Raw genomic sequence first — 14,644 nt, 5'->3', positions numbered from 1 at the left:
CTTTATCAAGGTCCCGAAGGTGAGTGTCCAGAGGTGCTGGGGAAGACACATCACAGGTAAGAAATGCAAAACCTACTTTAGCATTTCTGAAAGTCACAATCTATGGAAGGGAAACCCTTACTGGGTTTTTTAAAAGTTTCTTATTTCATCTCTAAATTTGTTTAACGGCATTTGGTAAGTTAATCAAAGAAAATAATTGTAAAGGCAAGAATTCCAGACCAGAACTCTTCAGAGATATTACTTTGGCACCATCTGCTGGGTAGCTTTTAAAAGTTCCTCTGTACATAGACTTCCATTGCAGTTTACTACTTTTCCACAATGACTTAAAGGAAGTGTCAAAATTATTTGTGTGTGAATTGAGTACCATACGAGCTTATGTTAATGGGAATTTAGCTGCAAATCCACTATCACTGAAGGGGCATAACTTGCCCTGGGAAACTTGAACACACGCAAACTCATCTTAGAATTTCAATTTCATGTGGGGGGGTTTATTTCAGCTGGGTCTCTCTCAGTAGGCCTCTGTCAGTGGGCCTCTGACAACCTCTGATGCATTCTGTGTAACTTCGCTGTATTGTGAAGCTCTCTCTTTGCGGAGACAGAGAGAGAGAGAGAGAGAGAGAGAGAGAGAGAGAAGGCCTGAGCACCAGGCACTTTAGATTCCGGACCTCAATCCCCTAACAAGCAAACATGTACCTCCTTCCTGCCCAGGACTTTGTGGAAACCCTTCGAGGATGCTTCCCACCAGTGTTAATACTAGCCTTCCATTTGCGAGCAGGGTGACTTTGGGCAAGTTATTTGGCCGTGCTGAGTCTGATTTTGCCTCTGTAAACTCACTGGCTAGACCTACCTCATGGCTACTGAGACCACACGGTTAACAGAACGTGCCACTGCCACTGCGTGAGCATTCCCGGCCCTCCCTAAACCGTCAGCACTGTTATTACAACAGGCCTGCTTTTCCTTGGGGGGTGGGGGGATACTCATCTTGGCCACCCCCAAGGCTGGGAGAATTTCCAAGAATATTCTCCATGTTCCATTTACTTGGGGCAGGATGGATTTTATTTATTAATGGATTAAGCTATGATCTGAGACCATGCTTGCTTCTAGATTTTTTGACATCGTATAACCTACTTGTGGACCACCGTTTTTTACATATCTCTCCATGTGTTTCCATTAGAAAATAGAAAGGCAGCTTTTGTCTTCCCTCTCCACTGCTCCCAAATAATCTGTGGCAGAAGCCATTAGCTGTCCACCCAAAGCCATCCTCTCCTTCACAGAGTAGTGGGCAGGCAGTTTGTGTGGCCATGTGACTGTTCGCCAAAGTGACGAGCAACACTTCTGGGTTTCGCCCCCCAAAACTTCCCAGGCTGTCCTTTTTCCTGCTGGCTGCATACAGATGACAGGACCTAGGAGCTGGAGGGCTCACAAGGCAGAAATAAACTTTGGGTCCCTGAGGGGATGTGTGGAGGAAGGTTACCCCGCCCACCTCTAGGCCCATGTTGCATGGCCAAGAAATAAACTTCTTTTTGTCTTAACCTTCTGAAATGTTGAATAAAAAAAATAATGCTATAATAAACATTTTTGTGCAGAAGCCTTATTCTATAATTTGAATTTTTATTTTTATTAAACATTTTTTTTTATTTATTCATTTTTGAGAGACAGAATGTGAGCAGGAGAGGGGCAGAGAGACAGGAACACACAGAATCCAAAGTGGGCTCCAGACTCTGAGCTGTCAGCACAGAGCCCGACGCGGGGCTTGAACTCAATGAATTGTGAGATCATGACCTGAGCCGAAGTCGGATGCTCAACTGACTGAGCCACCCAGGCACCCCTATAATTTGAATTTTTAAAAATATCACCAGAATTGGCAGCATTCAAAGGTTATACCCTTCTCTTCACAAAGGCTGAATCAATTACATTACTATCATTAATGAGTGTGTTCATCACACTTTGAAAGCTGAAACAGGTTTTATAAATACATTAGTACAGACTTGTTAATTTAAAAATTTACCCTTTCACTTTGTATTTCTCTGATCACTTCTGAGGCTGAACGGTTTTCCATGTTTGTTAATTAGTTGTATCTCCTTTTTTTAAGACTTTGTTTATGCCCTGCCATCTGTTTGGGTCTATATTTCCTGAAGATTTATATATATAATCTGGCAGTAATAAATATTAGAATCAATCATCTAGAATTTCAGAAAGCATTTTATTAGAAGTCAGAACAAATATTAAGGCACAAAAATACATCAACTTTTTAAAACAAAAATCTTTGAAACGGTTTTGTCCTACATTCAAAGCAACTTCTTCCAAATTATACAATAATTTAACCCTTTTAAATAGAAAAATATAACTTTTCAAACCCCTAAGTTTTCTCCTCAAATACACGTTTCCCTAGTTTCTTAACGAAGTACTGAGCTTCTGTATATACTGTACATTTCCTTAAAATCCTATTTTTGTCACTTATATACATTTGATATGTTTAGAACTTTACCTAGTATGTTAAACTTCTCTTTGTAAGTATAAGGCTTGGTGTGCTCTATTGCTTGGTGCACGCTGTTGACCATACAGGGACACAAGTACCGAAAAAACTAGTGATTTTTAAATCTAGCACAACAGCTCTCCCCTTTAAGTTAGTCATGTGTAGCTTGTAAAGCTTAGTGCAATAGACTCAAACCCCTTTTATTTATTTTTAAAAGAAACTCTGCCCCCAACGTGGGGCTCGAACTCACGACCCCAAGATAAAGAGCCGCATGTTTACTGACTGAGCCAGTTGGGCACCTGAAACCCCCTTTTAAAAAAAGATACAAAAATCAGTCTTATGTGTACATTTTTCATACTCTCAGTCCTGACATTATGGTAGTGCAAACATAATGTACTGTATCACAGAGGAAAAGTTGGTTTTCTCTATAGGATACGAAAGATTTAAAAATTATTTTCTTTACAGGAAAAGTAAGGGAACATCGTCTCTCAGGCTTAAAAAATTCATACATTCATTTATTTTTCCTTATTTTTGAAATAAATATACTGTCCTTTAAAGCAGATAATTAAATCCTAATCTAACTCAAATCATGAAAATTCCCTTTGACACAGATTTCACACATCGTATAAATCTAACACGAGTTGCATTAGAACACGTAAGCATTTTGTCTAGAAACACATAAAACTAGACTCACCCTCAGATCCTTTCATCTGGTTGGCTCCCCAAGAATAAACTGGTCTGATAGCCTCAAAAGCTTTGATGACCAGTTCCTGACCACTTGTTGCAGAAGCGGGGTGACGAGCTGTACGATAGCCCTGGTTGTAACTTCTCCCCGGTGCCCTTCGTACGAACCACAGCTGTAGCCTGAGGACACCCCCTTCTGTTTATGGGGTTTGGGGGGGCTAAGAGGGCCCTCCATAGGAATACTCAATTCAGGTCATCATAAACACCAACTGATGCCACAATTGTCACTGAAAGTGACAGAGAATATGCCCTTTGAAAAACATTTCTGATAAGGTTGTCAGGAGGGAATCCTGCTTTCTCTAGAAGATGAAAAAAGTTTGCATTTCAGCCTATAGCTGAAAGCAGTGTTTTCGTACGCACTACTGAGGTTATGCCAGAGGCAGTCTCCCTTATTAACACACTTCACATCGATGCCCCACTCCTGCTCCGCTACATTTGTAGCTCCTACTGGCTGGAAGCCCAGGACTCTGCATTTCAAAATTCACCTGGAGCTGAGGAGTTGGGGGTCTGCCTCCTAACTCTGGGAGTGGTAGATAAAAGCAGGACCTAGAAGGCAGGGTCGCCTCCAGCCCTGCAACAACTGGGCCCGGGGTAAAACACAGCAAAACCAGAATGGACACAAATGCTGGGAAATGTAGTAGGTAGGGGCCCATTATCGTGTCAAAAACAGAAAAAAGGAATGGAACTCACACTGTTAGCCACTCTTTTCCTAGGAAGCATGTCCCAAACTGTTCAGTGTTCCCTATGGAAAATAAATCTGAAAGTATCTTACTACTAGCGATCTTTCTTACTAATCCCTATGAAATGAATAAATGAGAAGTAAATTGAAAAAGTAGGCTTTTGAAAGGACAATTTTGTGGCTTCATAATGAAAAAAATAATAAAGGTTATATTTAAGTGTTTGTACTGGTTAAGACTTTAAGTGCTTCTCAAACTTTTCTGAAGCCATTCTCAATTCCCAAGGTTAGAACTCCTTCAAAGAAAGATATGCAAAATTCTAACTTTAATTCCTATCCTATATGTCCGCGAGCCCTGTATCTTTGGTCATGACAGCAGCAAAACATTCACATTTCCATCATACTACATTCAACTACCTTTCAAGTTTAGAATGTTCTGCATTAAAAAAATATTAAAACAAAAAAATTTCAAATCATACATTACATATATAATATGTAACAAAATGATGTATAAAACATGGTCGAAGGTCAAGAAATTAATTACAAGATTAATAGTGATGTACTGTACAGACAAATACATGTTTTATTATAAAATCAAATAAACCAAGATTATGTAAAGGATGTTCTAGGGTCTATAAGGCTCACTGGTAACGAATCTGCCAGCTTGCCGGGGAGAAAGTGTCCCCATCTGGCCACGTGTCTACCACCTGCCCCACACAGATTCAGCAGCAGCACGTGAACACGTGGCCTGAATGAGGGGATAGTGGGAGAGCAAATCCTTGGAAGTGACCTTCAAGACCTTATTCCTGTGTACTTCTGTTCCCCTGAGCTTAGAGAGGACCTAACTCTGTGATTTGATGTGCATGGTGATATTTACAAACGAGGACCTTGTGCAGACCCATATGTGTGTACACACACAGACACACACACACACACACCCCAAAACTAACCCTATAAACATGCTTATGTTCTACGGTTAATCAAGTTTTACTTGATATCAAATCACTTCCATATAAAAGTCAAAGAATATTATTATTGCATCTAGTAACTAGAAACCTAAGACATGGAGATGCTGCTTTACCACACTTCAGAAGAATCACATCCTCTACCTCAAAGGTTAGTGAGTGGAAGAATAGAAGTGTTTACGTAAAAAATATTTTTAAATCTGGAATTGTCATATTTTCCAGAGAAAAGAGAAAGCCCAAATCCACATCCCTGCCTCCTTTTAGCTAAGAGCATCCGGGCATATTTCTTTATCATAATACTTCTCTTAGATTATTTCCAAATCCAGGCAATTTGGTGGACATTAAGCTGACATTTAAAGTAGCTTAAAAGGGGTGCAGAAACCTCCTACCACCTGAATTCTTCATTTTAATACACAGATTTCCAAGACAATGCAATAAAAACTTGTTGCACTAGATCAAAACAAAGCTCTCTTTCAGTCTTGAGGAAGTCCTTCACCGTTAACTGGGTTTCATTTATATGGGTTCCAATCACATTATCTTTTCTGAAGAGAACATTTTTTCTGCCATTTCAGATCTGGTCATGATTTCCTTAAAAAAAAAAAAAAAAAAAAAGATGACATACTTCCAAATGTTGATGCTCCTTCCAGAACATAACAAAATTCTCTAATCTTTCACAGTCACAATTTTGTGGGGAACTGCGTATATTTCATGATATACATAGAAACAGTAGGTTCAGAAAATAAACACTGGATAATCTACACTTCTAGTGATGTCTGGCCAATATCTGTTGACAAGTTTGGAAAACTTTAACATCCTGCTAGCTGGAAAATGTTTCAAGTTCAGAGTTACCAGTGAGAGGCAGAGATGGGGCTCACGTGTTTTTCTCAGGCATGGTTCATCCACGGATGGATTTGCCTTGCTTTACACAGTTCACGTATTTTGAAATTATACAACTATTTACCAAATGATTACTCTAAGTGCCCTTTACAAAGTAATTCTCCATCATGTCTCTTTCTGTAGAATTCTAAATCCCGAAGTTCAATTGCTTTGCAGCCAGGTGCATGTCTATGGCAGCCCCCTCAAAACTTCCCGCTACTGCCAGATCAACGTGCCACGGCCAAAGTCATTTCCCTTCAGTGAACAGAGCAGCAGCTGCTCTCCTGCTCTATAGCCACCACCTGAATTACGCCTCAGTTACCACTAACTTCCTCCCCTACTGTTCCTGCCCATAAGCTAGAGTTCCCAATATCCATCCTCTAATTCCTACTACTCAGACTTCTTCCTGTCTTGGGCCACCCTTCAATGTCCAGACGATCTAGAACTCAATTTTCTCCTCCAAACCTTCCCAAATCCACAACCTCGATTCAAATTTCCTGCTTAGTAAATGAGAATGAGTAGAAACTCTAATACCTTAGCAAAATATCCCAAGTAGAAGAAATTAATTTAGACAAACTGCCACCTTAAAGTATTCTAAACTCTTACCCACATAGAAGATGTTAGAAAATCACAGACTCAAAATCTCATGAAACAATTCTCCCTCCCTTTATACCAACAAGCATTTATCTTGCTCCTGTTTTAAATGAGGATCTAGCTCCTTTAGGTTTCATTGACAAATCAGTGCAGTCTTCCAGGCTGCTCGATTTGTAATTGTTTTACAAAGTAACTTTCAGAATTTCTTTCTGAAATATATTTCTACTTTGTGAAAATAACAGCACCAAGAAAATAAGCAAAAAATGTATTTTACCTCATCTGAATCCACTAACACTGGAAGAGCTCTGAAACAAAAACAGGTAACAATGTTATTAACAGGCTAGTGTATGTATGAAGGCTGAGTACAGGCATATATCCCTGTGATCTGTAAATTCTCATTCCTGGATGGACACAGCTGACAGAAGTAAACACCGAAGCTCACCAACGCACACAAAGAGGAATTCTCATACTGTTCTTAATAGCCCCCAACCTGAAAATAACCAAATGGGTAAACTTGTGTGTATCCACACAATGGAATACTACACAGCAAAGAAGCTGAACGGATTACTGAGGGATGAATTTTTTAAATCTGACACAAAAAATTGACAGTTACAGACACCAGGACAGCAGCACCTTTCAAAAAGTGGGATTGTGATTTAGGAGGAAAATAAAGGGGTTTTTAGGACACTAGTGATGTTTTATTTATTTTTTATCTGGGTTACATGAGTGTGTTCATATTGCAGATTTATTGAGCTTAGGATTCTGTACTTTCCAGAATGTGTGCTATACTTCAAAAAATTTCAGTTAAGGGGCACCTGGGTGGCTCAGTCGGTTAAGCATCTGACTTTGCTTAGGTCATGATCTCACAGTTCGTGAGTTCAAGCCCCGCATCGGGCTCTGTCCTGTGAGAACTTAAGAGGGATGAGTAAGCTTGACTATAGTAATCATTTCAGTGTCCATATGTATATCAAATCATCATGTACACCTTAAATATATACAGTATATTAAAATAAAGAGAATCCTACGACCCAGCAATTGCACTACTAGCCATTTATCCATGGGAGACAGGTGTGCTGTTTCGAAGGGACACATGCACCCCCATGTTTATGGCAGCACTATCCACAATAGCCAAAGTATGGAAAGAGCCCAAATGTCCATCGACGGATGAATGCATAAAGAAGATGTGGTATATATATATACAATAGAGTATTACTCAGCAATCAAAAAGAATGAAACCTTGCTATTTACAACTACATGGATGGAACTGGAGGGTATTATGCTAAGTGAAATTAGTCAGTCAGAGAAAGACAAAAATCACATGACTTCACTCCTAAGAGGACTTTAAGATACAAAACAGATGAACATAAGGGGTGGGAAACAAAAATAATATAAAAACAGGAAGGGGGACAAGACAGAAGAGACTCATAAATACAGAGAACAAACAGAGGCTTACTGGAGGGGTTGTGGGAGGGGGGATGGGCTAAATGGGTAAGGGGCACTGAGGAATCTACTCCTGAAATCACTGTTGTACTATATGCTAATTTGGACGTAAATTTAACAAAATTAAAAATTAAATTAAAAAACCCCAAACTAACTAACTAACTAACTAAATAAATAAATACAATAAAGAGAGGGGCACCTAGGTGGATCAGTCGGTTAAGCATCCAACTTTGGCTCAGGTCATGAACTCACAGATCTTGAGTTCAAGCACCGCGTCGGGCTCTGTGCTGACAGCTCAGAGCCTGGAACCTGTTTCAGAGTCTGTGTCTCTGTCTTTCTCTGTTCCTCCCCTGCTCTCATTCTTGTCTGTCTCTCTCTCAAAAACAAATAAAGATTAAAAATTTTTTTTAAATAGAGGGACACGGAAACGTATTAGGAAAGGTATTTATGGAATCAAGTACTTGCTTAATTCCCATACCATCATTACCACTGATGGGTGTCTACTGGGGGTGGGGGGCGCTAGAGAGAGTTCTACAATACAGCCTTTGCTTGGGAAAGAAAACACAGATAAAAAAGAAAAGCCGAGAGTAGAGCCCCACCGTGTGGTAGATCTCCCTCACAGACAGAGAGCGAGCCTGAAGGGAAAGTCTATACGCCAGAGCTACCACACGCAAGTCCCCTCACTGTGAGACTCCAGAGAACGCCACTTACAGAGCAGTCTACGGTGAAGGCAGAAGAAAGAGAAGCAAGAGACTAACTAGGTGTGAGAAAGGGGCCACGTTAGACTGTCTGGAATACTACTATCAAGGAAAATCCAGGGGAGAGGACTGCTTTCGGGGAAACTTGAACCAGAACCTGAGAGACCCAGAAGACCGTCGTTGGATGCTCAGCACTGTTTGGAGGTAAACACTAGCAATCTCAAAAATGCTTCCTCCGTGAGGTTAATGATTGTTGAAAACTTAGTAAGATGTATTCAGTGCATTGAAGAGGGAGGTGAACTCCGCTAAGCCGTCCTTTATGGCTGATCAGAGATAAGGAAAAGTGATAATCTGTTCAAATTGTCCTAAGACAGGCAAACAGAATTTCATACTAAACAGAAACTGTCTACATGGAAGTAAATGGGAGCAGGGAAAGGAAAGAACAGTATATGAAAATGTTATCCTCTCTGCCTATCCTGCTGGTTTCTGTTGTGGAAACAGCTACGTGGAATTCTTGCTTCACATTATCAAACAGAACATTGCGTCAAACAGAACATTGATCCCGATCAGCTCAAAGTTCCCGAGGGACTTGGTCTATACTTTGCCGAAGCTCATGTTTTTCCTCCAAAAGCTTCCCCACCATACATGGTATTGGGGTTCCATGTGTTTTAAAAAAAAAGTTTTACATATGTTTGAACTTTTCCATAATAGAAAGTTGAAACAAGATAAAGTGATTCTAATCCTGAAAAACTTAGATCAGAAAGGGCTGGAGTTGGTTATAGGCCACAAGCATTCACATGGTTGTTGTACAGTGAAAAATGAAGAAGGAAAGACCAAGGCAGGGCCGTGTTCTCCTTGTAGCCTGACATGACACTAGCCATTCACTAGTGATGGGGGCCTATCAAAACATATGGAGGTACGAGGTTCGAAAAGCACATGACAGAACATGAAAGTTATCTCTTTATACGATATACTAAATTTTAGACTCAAACTTTAACAAAAGATATTTACACATCTGTGAATGAAGAGGGAATATTTTCTTCCACCCACTTCAAATCTTCATCCTGTAGAAATAAATATTTATATATCAGCATTTGCTTAGTATGACCTGAAAGAATTGTAAAATATAATGTATATAAAATGTAAGCATTTAAATTCAAATGCATGATTCTTTTCATTTCTACATATCCTAAGAACTTGGCACTTATGCCACACAGAAATTATGCCAGTATGCTCTTAAACAGGCAAACAAACAAAAATTTGGATTTCAGAATTTTTTACTTCTTGGTTTTCTTTACATTAGATGCACAGGTGTGGGTTTTGGTTTTTTTTGTTACCCTGAAAAAACAGAGTAGAAACACAGAGTCGATTAATGAGAAAATAGCAAGAATATTGATTTGTATTGGTTTTTTGCTCCCAGCATTCATTATGCCTCCTAATTTGTTCAAGTTTTTATATCATGAGTTTATAATTTTTCAACCGAAAAAGATGACAGTGCAAATACTCTAATTTTACAAAAGCCTATTTATTTCTATCGCTTGTATTTACACTCATCTCTCTGCAGGAGACAAGAGAAGGAAAACAGGTCAGTTGGGGAATCTGTTTTTTAATAGATGCTTGCTTATAGTTATCTCATTGGGAGAAAGAAAAAGAAAAGGTATACTGAATATTTTGATTTATACTATAAAATAAATAAAAATGTTTCTTTGTGATCTACCTGGCTACATGGAATACTCAAGTGTCAATCACATCTTGCTCACCTAGACAGACAAAGCAGCTGAGCCAGTATTAACAGGAACCCCAATTCTCATGAGATAAGGCTTCTGATCAAGAGCTGACTGCACTTAATTTTGGGAAATGAAAAAGTATTCCTTTGATGTTTTGGTAAGCATTGAGTTTTAAAATAAAGTGGGATATACTGTATATCCCTAAAATAAAAGGAAAATATCTTTAAAAATTTGAAGTTTAATAGCTCTAACACCAGATAATTAAAACTGTTGTAATTTTTCTAAAGTTTAAATCACCATAAAACTACTCAAAGAACACATTTTACAGAATTATTGATTAACAAAAAATGAAAAGATTTACTGAACAGATTAACCTATTCTCATATATCATCTGTTCTGTCAGAACTTACAAGCACACATAAATTTTTATATTCTATTAATCACAACATATACAATTATAAGAAAGCAGAATAGAAAACTGTGAGAGGCATTTCCACTTTGCTTAATATGCATAAAATATTCAAAAACTCATCTCTACCCTCTATTTAACCATTTTATTCAAGCTTCCAGTTTTATATAAAAAATGCTAATTTTGTCAACTACACAGGCAACACATAAAATCCTTTCCTAATAGATACCAAATGTTATCTGAGATGGCTTCAAAAACCACTTAAAAATGCTGAAAAATTAACAAGCTTCTACTATAACAAAGCTTCTCGATCTTTAATGTACATATGAGTCATCTATGGGATCCTGTTAAAAAGTAGATTCAGATTCAGTGGGTCTGAGGTGGGCCTGAGACTACATTTCTAGCAAGTTCCCAGGTGACGCTCATGCTTCTGGTCCAAGAACAGCACTTGAGAAGCAAAGATCTACAGTAGTTACAATCATCAGACTTAACTACTATCACTAATTGGTAAAACTGATTTTCATACAAAAAGCTTTCATACTAAGGTAGAAAATGTTTTCCTGACGGTCAATGAATGTGACACAGACTCTATTAAATATATACTATACTCACAAAATTATCAGAAGTAGCAGGTTTAGCTGTTCCATTGGAAACCGTTTTTGAGACTCTTAATTTTATTCCTTCAGCTACGAGAAACATTATAGAGATAAATATCTAAAATTATAAAATATTATTTTCCTTCATGTTTAATAACTCAACAAAGATTTATATCTACACATATATATCTATATAGATTTATAAATATTAATTATATATTTACTATATATATTTATTCTTATTTTTTTAATGTTTATTTTTGAGAGAGAGAGAGACAGAGACAGAGACAGAGTGTAAGCAGGAAGGGGCAGAGAGAGAGGGAGACACAGAATCCATAGCAGGCTCTAGGCTCCAAGCAGTCAGCACAGAGCCCAACATGGGGCTCGAACTCACAAGCCATGAGATTATGACCCGAGCCAAAGTTGGACGCTTAACCAACTGAGCCACCCAGGCGTTCCTTAAAGGAGAGGTAACAGTGGAAGCTTCGGGCAGGGGGCTGGCTTTAACATACCACTTGGAAATGTAGGAGAGATGGCAAAAATCAATAGATTTCACAAATGTTTGCAATAACAACCAGGTTTTTAAGATGCTAGTTTGAATTCCCATTTTAGAGGAGTTTAAACAAAGAAGCAAACATACAAACATATACACGTATTTCCTTAGTTTCAATATATTTTAAAGTTTATGGATTTAAAAATCTATGATTTGCAGTATCATATTTAGGAATAAATCACATCTTTGTCTATGCCTTTTCCTCACTGACACATACATTTTGGAATGTGCCTATGGTATAAAATAGGAAAGAGAAGGGTTTTCTCCTTTCCTATTGGACCAAGGCTCTCCTTTCTGTGAGCAGTTTCAGCACAGCAGAGGTTGAAAGTATGAGTCCTGGAAGCAGACTGCCTCACCCAGGATTCTGGCTCTCCCTGGACAACCCTGGGCAAAGCAATCGCTTTTCTGCAACTCAGTGTCCCCAGCAACACAATGGGATAATACTGATAGCTACTTCATAGGGTTCTCACGAGCATGAAACAAGTTAGCATATATAAGGTGCCTGACACTTAATCTATGTCCCATAAGTATTCACTTTGTAATATTGTATAATTACAATATTGTAATATTGCTATTATAATAATTTGCAAATAGTGCTTCTCCATAAACATGGACAATTGATATGACATATATGATATATTAAGTTGATATAATGAGTGAAAATAAGGTTCCTTGATCAAAAAATATTTCCATGGGGCATTTAAAATCCTAACATTTGAGATCTATTCTTTTAAAGGGGCAAACACTGATTTTTAAAACTTAAGTTCAATATATATAATACACAAATTTAATGTTTATTTATTTTTGAGGGTGTGAGCAGGGAAAGGGCAGAGAGAGAGAGGGAGACACAGAATCCAAAGCAGGCTCCAGCCTCTGAGCTGTCAGCACAGAGCCCAACGCGGGGCTTGAACCCATGGACCACGAGATCATGACCCGAGCTGAAGTCGGACACTTAACCAACTGAGCCACCCAGGTACCCCTATATAATACACAAATTTTAAGTGTATAGTCTAAATCGAGACACTTAACATTTCCATCATCACAGAAGGTTCTTTAAATCCCTTTCTGGTCAATCCTACTCCCACCAGAAGCAACCATTGTTCTGACTGACATAATCACCATAGCTTAGTACTGCCTGTTCTAGAACTTCATACATAGAACCATAATCCATGGAGTCTATCATCTTTTGGATTTGATTACTTTCACTCAACATAAAGGTTTTGAAATTTATTTATGTTGTAGAGTGTTGGTTACTTTTGATTACTGAACAGTAGTTGGCTGTGTGGGTATACCACAAATACTTTGTTCATCTGTTGACAGACTTTAGGTTACATCCAGTTTTAAACTATTAAGAATAAAGCCGCTGGGGTGCTTGGGTGGCTCAGTAAAATGTCTGATTCTTGGTTTTGGCTCAAGTCATGATCTAACGGTTTGTGAGTTTGAGCCCGACATTGGGCTCTGCACTGACAGTGTGGAGCCTGCTTGGGATTCTCCCTCCCTCTCTCTCTCTCTTTCTCTCTCTCTCTCTCTGCCCCTGCCCTGCTCACACACTCTCTCTCCAAATAAATAAATAAACTTAAAAAAAATAAAGTTGCTGAAAATAATAATGTACATTAGTGTCTTTTTGTGAACATCTGCTTTCATTTCTATCATCTCTTCTGGGTAAATACCTTGGTGTGGAATGGCTGGGTTGGACGGCAGGTATGGTTTTAACTTTTTAAGAACTAATTTTTTTTTTTAATGTTTACTTATTTATTTGGAGAGAGAGAGAGAGAGAATGCGCGCATGTGTGTGTGAGTAGGGGAGGGGCAGAGAGAGGGGGACAGAGGATCCAAAGTGGGCTCTGCACTGACAGCAGGGAGCCCAATGTGGGGCTCGAACTCAGGAACCGTGAGATTATGACCTGAGGTGAGATCAAGAGTTGGAGGCTTACCCGACTAAGCCACTCAGGCACCCCATGGAGTTTTTATGTCTTGAAATTAGCGTAAGCCCATTAATTTTATTTTATTGAGATATAATTCCCACACTATAAAATGCACCGCTTTGAAGCGTAGAACTCAGTGAATTCCAGTATAGCCACGGAACTGTACAACCATCACCACTAATTTCAAATTTTCATCCCCCTAAAAAGAAACCCCATACCTATCAGTAGTCGCTCCCTACTGATGCCTTCCACCAACCCCTGGCAATCACCAATATATTTTCTGTCTCTGTGGACTTGCCTTTTGTGGATTTTTCATATAAATTTTTTTTTAATTTAAAGTTTATTTATTTATTTTGACAGAGAGAGGGAGAGAAAAAAATTCAAAATCAAAGAACCTGGGATTTGAACATCAGATTTCTTTTTTTTTAATTTATTTTTAAAATTTATTTATTTATTTATTTATTTATTTATTTATTTATTTATTTATTTATTTCAATACATGAAGTTTATTGTCAAACTGGTTTCCATACAACACCCAGTGCTCATCCCAAAAGGTGCTCTCCTCAATACTCATCACCCACCCATAATTTTTTTTTAATGTTTGTTTATTTTTGAGAGAGAGAAAGAGTGCAAGTGGGTTAGGGGCAGAGAGAGAGGGAGACGCAGAATCCAAAGCAGGCTCCAGGCTATGAGCTGTCAGCACAGAGCCCGACACGGGGCTCGAACTCACAAGCTGTGAGATCATGACCTGAGCCGAAGTCAGACGCTTAACCGACTGAGCCACCCAGGAGCCCCTTGTAGATTTTTCATACAAATGGAATCATAAAATTTGTGATGTTTATGACTGGCTTCTTTCACTTAGCATAATGTTTTCCAGATTTGTCCATGTTTAACTACAAGAATGTTTTGACTCTTCTAGGTCCTATGCTTTTTCCATATACATTATAAAATCATTTTAACCATTTG

General features: G+C 38.5%; 1 protein-coding gene across 3 annotated transcripts in view; it reads right to left on the bottom strand.

Annotated features, from left to right (window-relative positions):
• Positions 1-2,184: 2,184 nt before the first annotated feature.
• The window catches only part of TMEM87B (transmembrane protein 87B), a 50,440-nt gene continuing 37,980 nt past the window's right edge, over positions 2,185-14,644 (bottom strand). For 2 of the 3 annotated variants that reach the window (XM_081795230.1, XM_081795229.1), the window contains exons 16-19: positions 11,218-11,291; positions 9,481-9,533; positions 6,606-6,636; positions 2,185-5,449 (exon numbers count right to left, since the gene is read on the bottom strand). In XM_081795230.1, coding sequence (XP_081651356.1) covers positions 5,390-5,449; positions 6,606-6,636; positions 9,481-9,533; positions 11,218-11,291 — 218 coding nt within the window. In that variant the 3' untranslated portion in view covers positions 2,185-5,389. Of the gene's footprint in view, positions 5,450-6,605; positions 6,637-9,480; positions 9,534-11,217; positions 11,292-14,644 lie in introns of those variants that run through there. The other variant, XM_081795231.1, reaches the window with a different exon arrangement.

Source organism: Panthera onca, chromosome A3, assembly GCF_046562875.1.
Source record: "Panthera onca isolate mPanOnc1 chromosome A3, mPanOnc1 haplotype 2, whole genome shotgun sequence".
NCBI classification, from domain to species: Eukaryota; Metazoa; Chordata; class Mammalia; order Carnivora; family Felidae; genus Panthera; species Panthera onca.
Note: the sequence above shows the minus strand (reverse complement) of the source record. Positions and strands in the feature narration are given on the sequence as shown.